The sequence below is a fragment of the Seriola aureovittata genome, chromosome 9 (assembly GCF_021018895.1).
Source record: "Seriola aureovittata isolate HTS-2021-v1 ecotype China chromosome 9, ASM2101889v1, whole genome shotgun sequence".
Classification (NCBI taxonomy): Eukaryota; Metazoa; Chordata; class Actinopteri; order Carangiformes; family Carangidae; genus Seriola; species Seriola aureovittata.
Window position 1 is genome coordinate 19804103 of NC_079372.1, and position 17387 is coordinate 19821489.

The following is a 17387-nucleotide window of genomic DNA, read 5'->3' on the forward strand; positions in this document are numbered from 1 at the left end:
ACTAATAGTAGTAGTACAGAATATGTATTACGGAAGCCAAGAACGGCCATGCCCCTTTTTTATTTTTGCACTGTTTTTTTTGGCACTGTTTTCTCGTTATAGCGACTTATTATTTATTTATCTCGATATAACAAAGATCGTTTTCTCGTGATAACGAATTAATTATTTCGTTATCACGAAATAACAAAGATTAGTATTAATATTATATATATATTAATATTATATATACTATTATGCCATATAAATTCATATATCATATAAATTCCTTAAAATAATTCAGAAATAGAATCTTATCTTAAGACTTTGTAGTCTGTACTACTTGAAGTCTATGAATTCTCGATTAGTGCCATGTAGGAGACCATTCTGCTAAATGGAATCTCCTAATCTAAACGGGAGGAAATTAGAGTATATACGATGGTTTCTGTGTCACTATCGCTCAGACATGAACAGATTTTAGCAATGTTCCTTAAATAATAGAAGCAGGATTGGACTGTCTTACTGACACGAATCTCAAAATTAAGGTTGGAATGAAATAAGACACCTAGGTTTCTAACAGACGTTTTGTTAGAAAAGGGCCAAGTGAGGATTTAAAATTTTTATCCTCAGCCAGGTCCAATGATAAGGACCTCACTGAAAGTAGTTAGCAGAAATCCAGTTTTTAATGTCAATGAGACACAAGACTAGGCTTTTATGGTGGACAAGCTGGTGGGGTTTCAGCCTTTATTGGGACATATATCGGCGTATATCATAAAAATGGTAGACATGCAATAACTTATTTCCCCCAGTGGGAGCACATAAAAAGACAAAAGAATTGGTCCCCAAATGGAGCCCTGGGGCACCCCAAAAGGTCCTAGGGAGGGGGGTGAAACATGATCAACATGACACTGTGGACACATTAAGGGGGAATAATATCCATAGGACTAGATGAGCATTTGAGGTGAGACCTAATTTCTAGAGGTTCATTTAGGGATGATTTGTGTGAAATGAGAAAGAAAGGTATGGTTGGGACAAAGGGCATAAATAAAAGAAGTGGGAACCTCAATGATCTTTGATCTTATTCCATTTACCTTATTTATGAAAAGGTGAAAAAAAAAAAAAAAACTCAACCATTCATCAGGAGAGGATCCACGCTGACAGGGTTTATAAGACAATCAATGGAAGAGCCATTAGTTTGTGCTTATTAGACTGTATTAAAACAAAAAAATACATGGTTCTTGCATTTTTAACTTGGTCATCAGGTCCTTTATTTGCTGATAATGTACCTGGAGCTTTGTCTTTCTGCACTTACATTCTACTCTCATGCATTCATTATCTTTTACAAGCACAAATGTCATCAGTGATCAGATCACTGATGACATTGACTATGCCTCACTCTGCATCTAAGAAGCATAACCTTATAAGGTAGAGGTACAGAGAGAGTTAGAAAGGTGTACCAGATTATCAGCATCTAATGCATTGGTTATAATATTGCTAGAGAGAATGGAAGAGAATTTTGATGAACTGTCTTTGTTAAATAGAGGACAGTGTCAAATGCAATACAAGTGGTCAGACACATAAAGGTCAATAAAAATAAATATACCAATAAAATAAAGACCATATAACAAATAAACAACAAATTAAAAACGGATCCGAAATATCGCCACAAATATGTGCAGGCCCTGTAATATACATTGAATGAAATCAGTGCAACCATGTATGAAGAAGTGTTCTGACAATGTGGCAGAGCACAAACCAAGTTTTTATTTGTCCAGCAACCAGGACCAGGGCCAGGGCATGCAATCCTGCTGCCATCAGAGGTGGACAAAGTACACAACTTTGCAATATCTGCCAAAATAGTTGCCATAGTAATACACTGTTATGACAAATGGAGGTGTCTTTCAGGTGCTCATTACCCTGGAGTCCCTGTGATAGATTAAATATAAGCTATTTTATTTATTATGTGTAATTTGTACTCTTCACTGTATTCCAGTTGTGGCACAAGGTGCAGGTTCTCAGAGCTGCTGCGCTAGAGGTGATTACTAAAAAGCATTCACTGAAGATGATGAGGATTTTAAAATAAAATAAACCAGATGTGGGCCGGCCTTGGCTACTACTCCTGAGGAAAAAGACTGAATGAAGGAGCTCAGAAGGTCTTTGTTTTGCTTTGAAAATCTGTTGTCAATCTATCTACCGTTCCTTAGCTCGAGTCTGGCCCACATACATCACAGCTGTTAAATGCTGTCAGATACTACTTCCACATCTGGACCAATTCTGGCGCACACACAAAGAATCTTCCTGGCTGTCAGCCAACCCTAGAGGATAGATAACATCTGGAATCAGCCCAGATGTGCAGGTATATGGGTCAGACTTGGCTATATATTGGGCTAGAAGTTTCATTTTGCCACCTTTTGATGATACAACCAAATTTGCACACTTCCCTCTCTCATCCTGCATCAGAAGGTCTGACTCTGTGGAATTTACAGGTCTGTGTTGGCGTGGCCGAACATGGAGTTAAAGGTAAATTACAGACAAGAAATGTCCTGTAGCTGTGAATGTGTTTTTTCAAAATTAACCTTGAAATTGAAGTTATATAGGCTCTCAACATCACTGACATGGAAGGAATTTTATTAAATGAACAATGGGGCAGTTGCAGGGTCTCTCTTTATGCTTATGATTAATCATGTGATCACTCCTTAAGAATACTCTGTCACTCTGCTGCATTGCATTCTTTTGTCTTTTTATGTGCTCGCTGCATTGCCAACGGCACTATAGCCCTGGGTCTTTAAGTGTCCTTATTTTATAGGTGATATAATGAGGAGACTAATGGTCACGGTACAGGAAAGTCATTGCAACAATGAATAAATTCGAGGAAAAAATAGAAAGTACGAGTAATTGCCCATTAAAAAAAGTTTTCGAAGGTCAACATTAGTTTTTGTGTCAATAAGATTTCATGCTGCTGCTTTAACACCTATTGTAGTTTCACAGATAATGGTTACCTCAACATCTCATTAAGTTGAGTGACATGTATCCAGGCATGAACATCACCAACAGTTAGAAAAAAGCAGTACTGACAAGACATTTCACATCAATCAGGTGGAAACCCTTTGTCTCAGTTTTTAGCTTTTAACCAAGAAGCACAGCTCTGTTTGTATCATAGCTGGATGGATTTGAGTTGGACTAATTAGCCTCACAAAGGTTTTATAAATCAAACAGCTGTGAAGGTTTTTGAGGCACACACAAGAGCAAGCAGCCCTTCATCTGTTCCAACAATGACAGTCACCAAACTGTCTCACCTGACGGGAAAATGGGCCGCATTTACGCTTTCAACTAAAGCGCTTTACAATTGGCCTCTCATTCAGCCCATTCACACCCACACTCACACACACACACACACACACACACACACACACACACACACACATACGCATACACAAGAAAACCTCTGTCGAACAATTTGTTTGGAGAGCAGAAAACAAACTGTGAGACCCAAGAGGAGCTCCGCCAATTTGTGCCATAACCAGAGAGAGAGAGAAGAGGGTGGGGGGGTCTGTAATAACCACAGCTGACCTGCATCTGAGCTTAATTTATGTCAGCAATTACATCACCTGCCATTAAACGATAGCTTGATTATGTGTATAGATGTAATTTGAAATCAAAAGTATGAAATGTATGAATAAACAAAAAAAATAATAATCAGCTTGAGTAGTAATCAGTAACTAGTGGTTGAAGTTTGAGCAGATCTTTCAGTGAATTGTGAGAGCTGTGTGACAGAAAAAGAAAGAAGGAGTTTAACAGCTGAACAAGGTTCAAAAGCCTGCTGACAGAGAAACACAATACAGCCAATCAGAACACCATGAATTAGTATAATGAAAGCTGACTGTTTGAGGAGGAGAGATTGCAACCTGGAGTGAACACTGGCCTTGTCCTCACTGGTGGCATAGCACTGTGGGTGTGTTGCGGTGCATGAGTTCTCAAGGGAGTCATGTGTCATGAGTCATGTGACTCCCTTGACAAATTGGGGGGAGTTTCAATGTAATATAGCGGAACATAACACAAATTAAAGTATGAAACAACATAATAAACATTTCATCAGGTCTTATCTGACCTGTATTCTAAGAACCTTTTGTGTATGTGTGTGTGTGTGCTTCTATGCAAACATCAAAACACACACATACACAACCAATGACAAAAGACTGAAAAGAAACACTGCTCATCAAGCTCATATTATTAAATTAACAACATTTAAATTGACATTTAAAATGACTCCCCAGAGAATTTCACAATTTGACTCCAAAAAATGAAATACACATGCTTTTAGTCTTTGCATACAGAGTTTTAACATTTAATTTCCTTCTGTGATCATCATCATCATCAGTCTCTGCTCATTTTCAGGAAACTAATAAGGCACTCACAGTTGCACTTGATGTATATTGCTTGTCTTTTACATAATCTGTATATTGTATATAACATCTTTATATTGTATCCATTGCTTGAGTGTTTCAACATACTTAATAAATCCAATAAATCTGATTCTGATTATTTTTAACTTGATAAACACATCAAAATGTTGCATTGTAGCATTTAATTCTTTGACTTTCTTTCTAAAAAGTTACATTAAAGAAATTTACAAAACAATACAAGGGCAAAACCTTCACCAGAGTACTTGCATTTGCATTTTTGTACTTTACAGCTTGGCTTTATCGAGCAGCACTACTATTCCACTCACCTAGATGTCACTAGTGAAAAGTAGCTGTGTCACATAAGGCTTTTATTTTGAAGGTCGAGACCGGAAAGGTTTGCCGTTAGTCATTTAGCTTCCTGGAGAAGTGCTTCGGCTAAGAGATAAATAAAATCAACAGTACAGACTGATTGAAAATGGCCGGAACGGCTTCAGTGGCTGGTGAAGTGTTTGTCGATGCTTTGCCATATTTTGACCAAGGTTATGATGCAGCAGGTGTGAGAGAAGCGGTGAGTTAACGGGCAGCTCTTTTGTATCAGACCGGGAATCGGCTAACCGCTAACAGCATGTTAGCTAGCTTAGCTAACCATGCTACACCCAGAGATGGAAGTGGCACAATGGAACCTAATAGAACATTTCAGCAGATTAAAACTACTTTTATTTTGCTTTAATTTGCTATAATAATATATCATTAATATATTTGTTTTATTTTTTATTTTATTATATATTGCATGCAGATAGTGTTTCACTTGAGCTCATAGCCTACTGTGCAAAGGCTGAAGACGCTTAAAGTAAAGTGAGGATGCTTTCTAACATAATGCCATGAGTAGTTCCTACTTATCACTTAATGTCATATTAAGTGCAGCAGGATTCTTCATGACTCTATATTTTGGATCAGAGGAGCTTGGACAGCACATCTGGAAACATCTGTCTGTTCTGAAACCTTGCTGATGCAGGATGGCGGTCTTGTGTCTTGCTGTGTTATGTTCACTCTTGCACCTTTGTAGTTCACCAGGCTTTATTCCCCACACACAGCTGTTTCTGTTTCAGTTAATGGTTTTGGTTCAAACTACATGTTATGTTGTTTTTTCATTAGCACCTGTTTGGTGCAGTTGTTTAATCATGCTTAAGGCTATATGCCTAAAAATACCTTCGGCTTTTTTTATGTGGATAGTGGTCTGTTACTTTCTTTAATGGCATGCAAACATTGACACACTGATGTAGAAGATATAAAATAACTGTAATGCAAGTTTTTTGTGAACCCTCTTAAGGTGCTTAAAACTTTTACACAGTACTGTAAACGCAGTAATTTGGCTTTTGTTAGGGGCCAGTCCTCACAAAGCTCAGGGGCCTCTAGACCTCTTTTCTCAGAAGACATCCTTACTTGTAGTTGATAACATTAATGATGAAGGCCGCATCTCATAATTCCAACTTTCATATCCAAATTATGAGATTTTTCCCGCCAACTGATTGACTCAGCTTCGGTCTGTGCTGTGCTTTTGTAAGTTAATGTGTCCTTGTAAGGTGTTCTTATCAGCCACCATGCACATTACCAGAACATTGGCACCCAAAAGAAATGCAGCCTTCAATAGTGATATTAATTCCACCAGTGTTTCTTCTGCTGTGACGTCTCAAAATGTCTGTGTGTCTCTATTTGTGGCACCTAAGCTGATTCTTCTCACCACATTAAACTAAAGTCAAATATTGAAAGTTTTGTTAAATTAATGCAGTCATGGGTCCTACTGATCACCTCATAGAACAAGACTAAAAGACCATTATTAAGTGCTCAATTACGCATCATCACACCTAAAGTACACTTGTTTTTTTTTTTTCTACTCTATATTTTGATGTCACCGTAGAAATAGTGAAGGTTTTCCACAGCATGAAATGCTAGTCAGCTGGTATTTACAGGACGAGGGAACTGGCACTGAACTGACATGAGCTGTTAGTGTTTGATTACCAATTGAAAACTGGGTTCATCCAGAGGTGCTTTGCCTGTGCAAAATGTTTGATTCTCCTTTGGCCCCCAGGCTGCAGCGCTGGTTGAGGAGGAGACCAGAAGATATCGACCAACCAAGAACTACTTGAGCTACCTGCCCACACCTGACTTCTCTACTTTTGAGGTGACAGTCAGACGTCTGAAACCTTCCTCATGGCTTCGACCAGTGTGACAGAAATAACATAACATTTCTTATTTTTATTTCTTATCACCCTTCAGACAGAAATTATGAGGAATGAATTTGAGCGGCTTGCTGCTCGGCAGCCCATGGATCTCCTGAGCATGAAGAGGTAAACCCCACACACTGCTGGAGCCTGTGTTCGAGCCTCATGATGGTTTAGACAGAAGTTTTGCTTTTTCCTTATTTGCCTCAGTGGACAAGTTATATGTGTATTAAATGAAAATATACTGCTTAGTGAGGTATGCAATATTTTAAATGATGGATACAAGGATACATTGATACTAAGCTACTTCAGGTTATTTATACCACATCTCACAGGTGCTTCACTTCAAAGTAAAGTCAAGTTCACTTAAGTTCATGTCAAAGTCAAAACTGCTGTTTGAAAAATGAACCTGTACCAACAAGTGAATTCAAATAATGGAAATAAGCCAAGAGGATCAGAATCCGTCTTTAGATATTTATGATGCCACTAGACAAACTGCAGGGTTTGGTACCTGCGTTTCAAAGACTTGTACACCCAGCAATCCTGTAACATCACACTTATAATCTAAATTATTGCTCCAACTAATTATTATTTTCATTCATTAGTATTCTACTGATATTTCCTCAATTCATCATTTTGTTTATAGAATCACCAAATAGCAAAGAAATGAAAAGAGTGCCCATAGTGATGTATCTTTCAATATTTTGTTTTGACCAAAGAAATCCAGTTTACTATCACAGATGACTTTAAAAATAAATAAATAAATAAATAACAGAAATCATTAACATTTTAGCAGCTTGAACTGTTGAATTTTTGCCACTTTTGTTTCAGGAAATGACCTAAACAAAATAACTGCAGAATAATTTCCATTTTTTGACAGTGCTCTTTGCTAACACCACATATTGTAGTAAAACCAGAAGTGAAAATTTGGTATATGAAACATTTTATACAATTTATAATGACTACAAAAATAATTGATATAATGCCAACAATAGTTAGTTGCAGCTTCAGGTGTAACCCCACTTTATTTATGAGTTACGGTCAAAAACATGTTCACAGTGTGACAGAAGTGATGAAATTCCCTCTGGGCGTTCCTTTTATATTGCATTCACAAGAACATGAGATCACTGTGACCTTGACCTTTAACCTTTAACCACCCATATCTAATCAGTTCATCCTTGAGTCCAAGTGAATGTTTGTGCCAAATTTGAATTGTTACTGAGACATCGTGTTCACAAGGCCAAAACTGTGTATTGTGAGGTCACCACGACCTTGACCTTTGACCATGATCCGGCTCTCGCTTGTGCAGAGGCATAACAAAAAAGTTTCTTTCCTGTAATGTTATTTTTGCTCTTTGGCTCCAAATGTTGATCATTACATTTGACCTTTTCTTCCCTGTGAAGATACGAGCTGCCCGCGCCGTCAGCTGGACAGAAGAACGACATCACAGCGTGGCAGGAGTGCGTCAACAACTCGATGGCCCAGCTAGAGCACCAGGCGGTCCGCATCGAGAACCTGGAGCTCATGTCACAATATGGAACCAACGCGTGGAAAGTCTACAATGAGTATGTGACAGCAGCCTTCTCTCACAGACAGTAACTCGCTGTAAAACAGGTCTAAACACTGAAGAATAACATTTTATTTTATCTTCTTCCTACAGTAACTTGGCCTTCATGATCGAGATGGCACAAAAGGAACTGCAGAAATTCAGGTGAACGATCATTGGAACATTTTTGAAAGTTTTATCAAACTTTCTTTCACATTTAATAATTAAATCGATTTTTTTTTCCTTTGGTGCACAGGAAACAAATTCAGGATATGAACTGGCAGCGTAAGAACGATCAGTTAGCAGGAGGAGCTAAACTGAGAGAGCTGGAGTCAAAGTACGTTGTCACTTGTTTATGTCACTCTACAGCAAATACGTAGGTTAGATTTCCCTCGGTCTTAACATCTGTATCTGCCCCCTCAACAGCTGGGTGTCTCTGGTCAGCAAGAACTACGAGATCGAGCGGGCCATTGTCCAGCTGGAGAACGAAGTCACCCAGCTCAGACAACAGCAGGGGGAAGAGAACAAGGAGAATATCCGACAGGACTTCTAGAGCGGCAGCAGCTTTCATCAGGTATCATAAGACTTACAGGACTAAGGATGGAACGTTATCCATACGGAGGAGAGTTGATGTGAAACTGCATCATCCAATAACGTTGACATTCAGATGGAGCTGCCCAGAGACCTCAGTGACAGCACACATTTTTACCAGACCTTATTCTAGAGTAAAAACAGTGGTGGTTATGGTATAAAGCGGCTTTTTGAGTGTATTTTTTTATTATCTTCCAAGGATCACAGATGTTTAAAGCGAGACTATGTACAGTTTGCTAAAGGATGGAACACGTTCACCTTCTTACAAATGGAAAGTTGAATTGAAAAGCAACTAGAGATCATCTTGTGATGATGTTGACTTTCTGACTCAGGAGTAGTAAGTGGTCATTACTACATTAGTACATCAGAACTCTGTACTCATGGGTCGGACCACACCCATCTTCGAGCTAGGCCTTCATTTTGATCTCAACCACACACCTGTAAGGTTCTGTGAATGTGTCTTGCACAGTTCATAAACACCTGCCACAGTACTCCAAACCACCTCTGAGCTTGTTCCCGCTACAGTCTGCGTCTCAGGACCACATTTTGTCATGACCACACACACACACACACACACACACACACACACACACACACACACACACAAACTTGAAAACAAAACCAGCCACACTGTCTCAGCAGGTGATAAAACACACCTTTGCTTAATTCAATACAATTATGGTTTCTGCTGATACAGTGCAGCCTCACATGTTCTGGTATGACCACTAGCCTATGGTGGCTAATGCTAGCTAACTTTTGATAGATAATACTGTGTAACTGGCTTTGTGGAGGCGGTTTGCCAGCTTTAAGACTCTTTTCTTCTTTCCTTGTGCTACTGTTGTACCAGCATTAACATTATTTCATAAGGTAATAATGTTACATAGTCTTGCTTTAAAATGTAATTCACACCAGCATGTCGGATTCAGTCTTTGAGGATGTCTACCAACAGAGGAGTGTGTTTAGAATAACGTGTACATAGTTCAAGTCTGTTGAATACAAAATTATCTCTGAGTCTCGCCTTGACTTCCATTCATGTAATTTTTTTATGCTGATTTAATAAAAAATGAACATTTCTTATTTTTCCTTATTTCTCACATCAGATATCACAATACACATAACCTGACTTAAGTGCATTGTCTAGTTCCACTTATGTAAAGACACGGATTTGACTGCTGTTTGGTATGATTTGTAATATGTTGTGTCAGTGGTTTTCCTGGAGCTCGGTGCAGCTGGTCAGTTTCTTTATTGCATGAAGGTAAAGTATATTCAAATTTAACATCCTACTCCCAGTGTGATAAATAGGCAGCCACTGAGTCAACAGACAGGATCGTAAAGTTACCTCGAACCTCCTCTCTAAGCTCTCTGACAGCGCATTCAGATGTAGTTTGTCATTTATTAAATGGTAAATGACCAAATTATGAACATGTCAAGAACTAAATGCCCAATGACCAGTTAGAAAAAAACTACTCTTAAATCATCAGTGTGCGTCCCCCCACAGAGCTGTCAGGCCCGTAATGCTGGTGCCAGTCCAGCGTAGTATTCCCAAACGGTGAGGCTTTTAATCATTCATTGACTTTGGTTTACTAATTACACATCTACAGTGAACAGTTTGACCACTCAAAGAGTACATGCTAGATAATCTCTAATTAGAATAACGGCCAGTCAAATATGTAATTGCATGTTAACTGATGATAAGACCAGATGTGAAACATCAACCACAGTCAGTCAGTTAGAGCTTGGGTTGTTTTCACAGGTGAAATAACATGAACACCTCTCAATATTACAATCCAATACAACAGCGCTGCACACTACAGCCTCAAATGCTGTTCTGGGATCAGAAACTTCAATATAATATAGTGTGGAATAACAAATCAAACAGGGTTTATGGAACATGACAGGACGTGATCATCAGTTCACCGTGCTCATGTCCTACCTAATATTACAAAATGCAAGAAAGCTCATTATGCAAATGAACACAAATTCAATGGTTTACAGCTACAGTGACTTTAGTCGTGTTTCTGTGTAACAGGCTAAGTAACTTGTAATTCATCAATCTGAGGGATCCATGTTTTTTGTGTTGCAGTACATGTGTTAATGTTCCTGTGTATATTCTCATTTTTCCAGGTCATAGTATCCTAAAGGAGTTTTTTTAAATCGAAAACAACTGGACTAGGTTATTTGTCTGTGAAGACGTTTCACCTCTCATCCAAGAGGCTTCATCAGTTCGTGTACGCATCTGACCAGGACCAGTCCTAGCCTGGTCAGATGCGTACACGAACTGATGAAGCCTCTTGGATGAGAGGTGAAACGTCTTCACAGACAAATAACCTAGTCCAGTTGTTTTCGATTTAAAAAAACTCCTTTAGGATGTGTTAATGTTGTTGCCTCCAGCTTAACTGCTGCGGCTGCACCATGACAACATAAGAGGGATGAATGTCTTTATATGTGCCTCATGTCTGTTTATGTTCATGTTCAGTTTGTTGTATTCAGGTTATTTTCTTAAACACCAAGGAAAATTAATACAAAAGGCAACATGTCACCCTGGAGAATATGCAATATATTATCTGATGCACATAAACAGTAAATTATCATTTATTGTTTGTTTTTTTTTATTGCCACATTCCTTACACAGTGTGCATAACAATCATTCATCTGCCGCTCTGCCTTTACTTTTCTTCCATCTTCAGTCAGATCGGACAAACGCAACGATCTCAACATCTGAATAAACGTTACCTCAATCTGTGGCGAATCAGAAAGCCCAGCTGCACGAGATTATCTGCATTGGTTGTCGTTGAAAGCCAGATGTCCAGCATAGAAAGGGGAAAGGTGGCGTGGTAGGTAGACCAGCTCCGAGGAGTTTCTACATACACCAACACCAACCAGGGATTGAACTAAATCAAAACCCAACGGAAATACTGACAGCCGTGCTCTTTGTCACTCTCTTGTCTTCTACAACTTTCACACGTCTCACACACATGAGTTTGCAGGCACCGTTATACTGTTTGTTTGGAAAGAAACTATAGGGTTCTCTTTAGGAAAAGTCATCCTCTGTGACTGAATCATATCTGACTATGTGCAAAACGTTGTGGACAGCGTCAGCCACCAGTAGCTAGAGTAGCAGTAGGTAATTTTGGCCATGCTCCAGTCTATATACTGAGAGTGTTGAGAGCTGGTACTAAAGTAACAGCTTCCGGCAGGTTCTGGTTCTGATCCATGCTTCCTTTGCTCTGGAGAAACTTCTGCCGATGCCTCTCCTCCTGACGCTTCTTCTTCTCTTGCCTCTGCTGCTCTTTCCTTTGCTTGTTCGATACCTGGGAATGAAGAAAACAAAAATATTTTTTTAAGTGAGTATTTGAAGTAAAACAGACTTGGATTACAATTAATTTGGCAATAGAATTACAATTAACAAGAATCCCTAAAACTGAAACTTTTGTGTCAGTTGGTCCACCTTAGGTTTTTGTACGTTGCTGCCCTCTGCTGACTGCTTATGCTCACTGCAGTCTGTGGCTGCAGATCTGCAGGCAGAACAGGATCCTGAGGCACACTGGCCCTCGCAGGACTGGCCCAGCACAGAGCCGACAAGCCATTCAGCATTGATGGTTGCCGCACTCAACTGGAGCAGGTTCTCCTCATCACCTGAGGCAGAGAACACACACATGAACAGAACGAGTCAGGGTGATGCGATCGTCACTGTTGAGAAGAAAACAGTCATATAAGTAAGTTATCAATGGAAAACGTAGCTGAAGAGACAAGTTTGAATGCATGATGATTATAAAGTGTGTAACAAAGTTGATTCCTAGTTGTTGCTCTTTTGTCCTCACAGTCTAATTCTTCCTGCAGCTAATGAGTCAAGTGGAACTTCTGACCCTGGATTCCTCGATTCTTGATGGAACTCAGGATCACGTTGTCCTCCTCCGAGGCAGTGGGGGAGGGATTTTTCTGCCTGTCCCTCTGACCGTCCCCGAACTCGCGCTGCTGGCCTCGTGAATTCTGCATGTTCTGGCGACAGCAAAGGCAAGAAATCATCAGAAACACATCATTAAATGGTTTCTCAATTTCTCGAATTTACTACATGATTTAAGCTATTGTAAGGGATAACTGCTCCTAAATGCTGGCCCATTTGATGTCCTTTGTACATTACAGTATACCTCTATGCGGAGCTGAGCAGGACTCTCAGAATTGTCTCCAATCCGCCTTACACTGTCATAATGATCTCCATAGCGGTAGGCAATGTGTAGCTCTCTGCACACCTGCTTCTCTGCACCATTTATCTACCATGAAAACACGACATATAAACTGTGTGGTGTACCAAAGGGAGTTAGATATCACAGAGTAATAGCACATGAGATTACATGTTATAATTTCAAAGTCTTTGCGTGTCCTTACCTCCCACAGTGGTGTGTTCAGCTGATGGATGACCACCTTCACCTGTTGACTGCGAGCAAAAGCCACGATAGCGTCATTGCCAGCAAATGTACCGGGCTGAGAGAGGTTGGACACTGGGTGGAAAGACACAAAAACACGTATTCACAAGGTAAACGTAAGCAGTGATCACACTGAATTGTCTGTGGTGTTGCCACAACGAATATACAGTGTATCTTCTAAAACACAAAATACATGAAGTCAAGACAGCCTCATTTAAAAGTTTTTCCCAACCTTGTTGATTTGGGACACCTTTAACAACTACTTGCAACCACTCAATTCAAAAGCAAAGAATGGAGGGAAGTCTGAAAAACTATTTGAGTACAAAAATCTTTTTTTTTTTTTTTTTTAATGTCATTCTTATCCTATTAATTATCTTGGAACCACTGACATACGCAATCTGTCGCTCCATTGCAAGCAAAAGGGATGACCACCAGGGGTCAGTGCATAGTTGCTGGTCAAAATGGTCTCTCTTTGAAATCAGTGAACTTATCATGTAGGGTAACATCACAAAATTGTTCACTGTGAATGAAGCTTTATCAAAAGCTTCAGATCTGATCACAGTCTTTTATCTCCTTTGCAGATTTAGTCAGTGTCACACACACTGGGTCATTTTCTTACAGTGCTGTGCGAAGGGCACGTCATCCTCAACAAAGGGCTCAAAGTCTTGTCGATGAGACGACATGTACTGGACAGTCTCCTGGCGAAGTCGCAGGTGACCCCTGGAGTGACCCTCTAACTGGTCGCCTAAAGCTCTGAACAGGCAGTTTCTGCAAGAAATAAAGCCAAAATAAAGGTTTGTCACTTCACAGGTGCCTTTGTCAGAGTTGGCATGAGCTGCAAAAGTTCTGGGTTTTGAACAATAACAGTGACTGAAGTCCTGCAAAACACAAGCTACCTAGACCTTTTTTTTAGTAAACATGACTGATGAACGCTGACAAATTATGGCACTAGTGACATTTGCCTCTACTGTGCAGCAGCCATGCAGCTATAAAAATGTTGCAGTTTAGTTAACAACGCATTGTTACTGACTGTTGGCAGGGGAGAAATTGACATAGAGGCTGGAGACATTATGTTTCTCCTGGTTAATAATGGTGAGACAGCTGTGGCCAGCTTGAAGCTAAGGTTTCTGTATATTATATGATTGAAGAGGGAGGTGTTACAGTATCAGTGGTGGTAGGAGACTACACAGAGGGAGACAAAGCACAGCTAGACACCACAGTCTTTTTCTGGCTCCTACCCATCTCCTGGGACTTCTCTTAGCTTGAGCCCCAGTGCCTGGAGCTGATTGGAGAAACTGACAAACTCTGCTCCTTCATCACCATCCTGAGGCCGGTTCTTGCGGTCCTTTACAATAGCCCGACGTGCTGCCCGCTCATCTCTCTTGCGTTCCAGTTCGCTCTTTTTATTGCTCCGCACAGGTTTCGATGTCTGTTTCCTAGACATGCCGGCTGCAGCCCTTTCTGCAGGCCTACAACACCAAAGTATGTCTTCTTACAGTAATGTGCTAGCACTTGCATCAAGCACTGCCACACATCTGGAACCTATTTAAAAATACACAGAGGTGGGGGAGACAAGTTGTCAGGATATGTTATGAGATATGTATTCTAGTTTTCTTAGAATGTCATAATATTCCAGGTTTGTCATTTGAGTCTACTAGTCTTCTGTAAAGCTGTAATTTGCAAGAGACAAACATCCCGCCACAGTCTGTCCCTGATGTAGAAGACTCCACTTGGAAATTTGACAGTTTTCAGCTGAGATTCTTAGACAATACATCAGACACAGAATATCTTTTAAGCAATGAGCTGTTTATTTTTGTCTGATTCTCTAGTGCATATCGGCAAATTCAAATATAATTGACTTATTAAGCAGCAGTTTGTTCCAGTGTAACCTGGGCTTGGTTCTCTCAGCAAAGTGCAGTTCTGCACGGTGTGTTTTGATGAAAGCAGAGTCAGTGAATATTTTATCTGTCTGATCCCGTTAGTGAAGTGGTGTCTGGTGTAAATGTTAATCAAACTGACAATTGTACCCGACATGAAGGGCAAAAAGTCTTAGATCAGTGTCTTTCACATGTTAGAAATTGTGTTTTTTGACACAAAATGTGATCTGATCAGCGATAAACTAACAAGGTGTTGACTTAATATTCCTGTAGCGTCATTACTGAAGCTAAATCACAATTTGACTAGTTTCGTTATATAGTTAACTAACTAGTCGATGGATTTTAACTAACGATGAACTAGTTGACGTTAATACTAATTAGCACTACATAGTAACTAGTACTCATAAATGCTAGATAATGTTAGTTGAACCGACCCAAACGGAACATTATCGACGTCAGATTTGCTAACATGAAGTTCGATAGCTAGCTAGCTAGCTAGCATTCACGGCTGAATATTACATAACAAATCATATCTCCCCGCTCGTAGCTCTCACTACATTGTAAGAGACTAAATAATTTAACGTAGTTAATAGACTGATACTTGCCTTTAACACACCGCGTTCAACGAGATATGTCTTTGTTTCGTTTCTTGTGTATTTTTGGCTCAGAAGAGGAATGTAATGATTGTCGTTTTTGTTTACAACTCAAGTTCCGCCTACGTAACTCAGCGTGCGTCAAAACGTACGGAAGGGGGAATGGGCCTAACGGCAGAGGCGATAAATAAATTGCATCGGGCTGATGAAAGCACCAGGTTTATTCAATGATTCCACAATTCCATAGTAAGTTGTGTTGTATATTAAGAGATGCAATATTATTTGAGTTTATTATATTACTAGTTAATATAATTTCATTAAGTTTATTCTATAATTGTATTATCAGTTGCTGTACTTTATTATTTCATATAATATGACAGGTATAATATTATAATATTATAATTATTATAATTTGTAAGTGTAACATTTAATTTGGTTATTTACAACCCCTTTAGTATGGAGCACTTTTAGTTCCCACCTGCCATTGTTTGCAGGGGGACAGGTGTGAATGTGACTGTGAGATGCATTTTTTAATCATTTTGATAATTGCGACAAGTCAGAAAACTCTGAGTCATTTTATATTGCAGACTGTGACTCAGGACAAAGTAGGAGGTTGAGTTACAATTTTGAAAGAAATTTTGAATCTCTGAAAATCCCTCCACCCTATACTCTCCCCAACTCACCACCAACTCCTTCAGATGACTCCACACAGTTGGAGAATATAATGTGGGGGAGGAGTAGGCTGAGAAGCAATAAACAGAATGTTGGCTATGTGAAAAAGACAAGCAGACACAGTGAGACAAAAAAACAATAGCCTCAAGACATAAAACTGCATCAAAAAACAATAACGCAGTAAGACCATTCTATTTCGTAAAAGCTAGGAAAAAAAAAAAACAAATTTGTACCAAGCCAGCTGACGTAAAAGAAACAGGACACACATCTGCAGCTGTAAGTTGGTATGTGGTTTATAATAGACCTCAGTGATTGATGGCACTGTGTGCAAGCAGATGTAATGGCCTGAAGGTTATCCATGCATTTGTGCATGTGCAGCAATCAGAGTCAGTCACCTGAGTGGAACATAAGAGCAATCAGCCAAGCGTGGACAACATATCATTTATACTGCACATGTACAGTATGGTTGTGTGTGTATGTGAGAGTCCATCAGGGTACATCAAATCATTATGTTACAGGAAGATAACAGACGAAAATAGAACATTATGTCGAAGAAAGTTAATTTCAACTGATGTTGCAGTGTTATATTTATGACTGATGCTCTTTTTTTTCTAGAAACCTAAAATCTTTGCAGCTTCACTGACTTACTGTTATTTGAATGGATATCACCTGCAAAACTATAGTCATGAAATATAAAAACCTCTTGGCCTGTGCTAACATCCGATATGAGGATATATCTTGGTACACTGAGAAATCTGACGTCCTGCAAATGATGAAAACTAGATTGTTTTTTTTTTCAAACTAACTAACTGCTCCACACATACAAAGACTGAGCTGCTTTTTTTTTTATAACAGCAAATAGATAAGCTGGCCTCTTCCAGTTTTGCAGAGTAATTTTTGCCTGTAACCAAGTGCTAATACTGCAGTTTTTGGTGAATGTTGGAATTTTAAAGCAGGAAACGACTCAGAGGAGGGAGACAAAATTACTGCAGGTACACACTGAAAAAAAGGATTTTAGAGGGTAAGTTCACCTAATTCAAAGAAAAGCATTTTCTGATTCACACTGGTGATTCACACTATATG

The 17387-nt window shown here is 39.3% G+C and overlaps 2 protein-coding genes across 2 annotated transcripts; one reads left to right on the plus strand and one right to left on the minus strand.

Moving 5' to 3' along the window:
• Positions 1-4774: 4774 nt before the first annotated feature.
• On the plus strand, positions 4775-9811 carry bcas2 (BCAS2 pre-mRNA processing factor). Its single transcript, XM_056385565.1, has 7 exons — positions 4775-4947; positions 6469-6561; positions 6657-6727; positions 8005-8166; positions 8262-8312; positions 8404-8484; positions 8574-9811. Exons 1-7 carry the CDS (start codon positions 4855-4857, stop codon positions 8698-8700), a joined length of 678 nt encoding a protein of 225 aa, XP_056241540.1. The 5' UTR covers positions 4775-4854; the 3' UTR covers positions 8701-9811.
• Positions 9812-11314: 1503 nt separating this feature from the next.
• Positions 11315-15791, minus strand: otud3 (OTU deubiquitinase 3). Its single transcript, XM_056385566.1, has 8 exons — positions 15645-15791; positions 14401-14704; positions 13782-13930; positions 13125-13237; positions 12887-13009; positions 12605-12737; positions 12187-12374; positions 11315-12049 (listed from the first exon to the last, which is right to left on the minus strand). Exons 2-8 carry the CDS (start codon positions 14604-14606, stop codon positions 11885-11887), a joined length of 1077 nt encoding a protein of 358 aa, XP_056241541.1. The 5' UTR covers positions 14607-14704; positions 15645-15791; the 3' UTR covers positions 11315-11884.
• Between the last annotated feature and the right edge of the window lie 1596 nt (positions 15792-17387).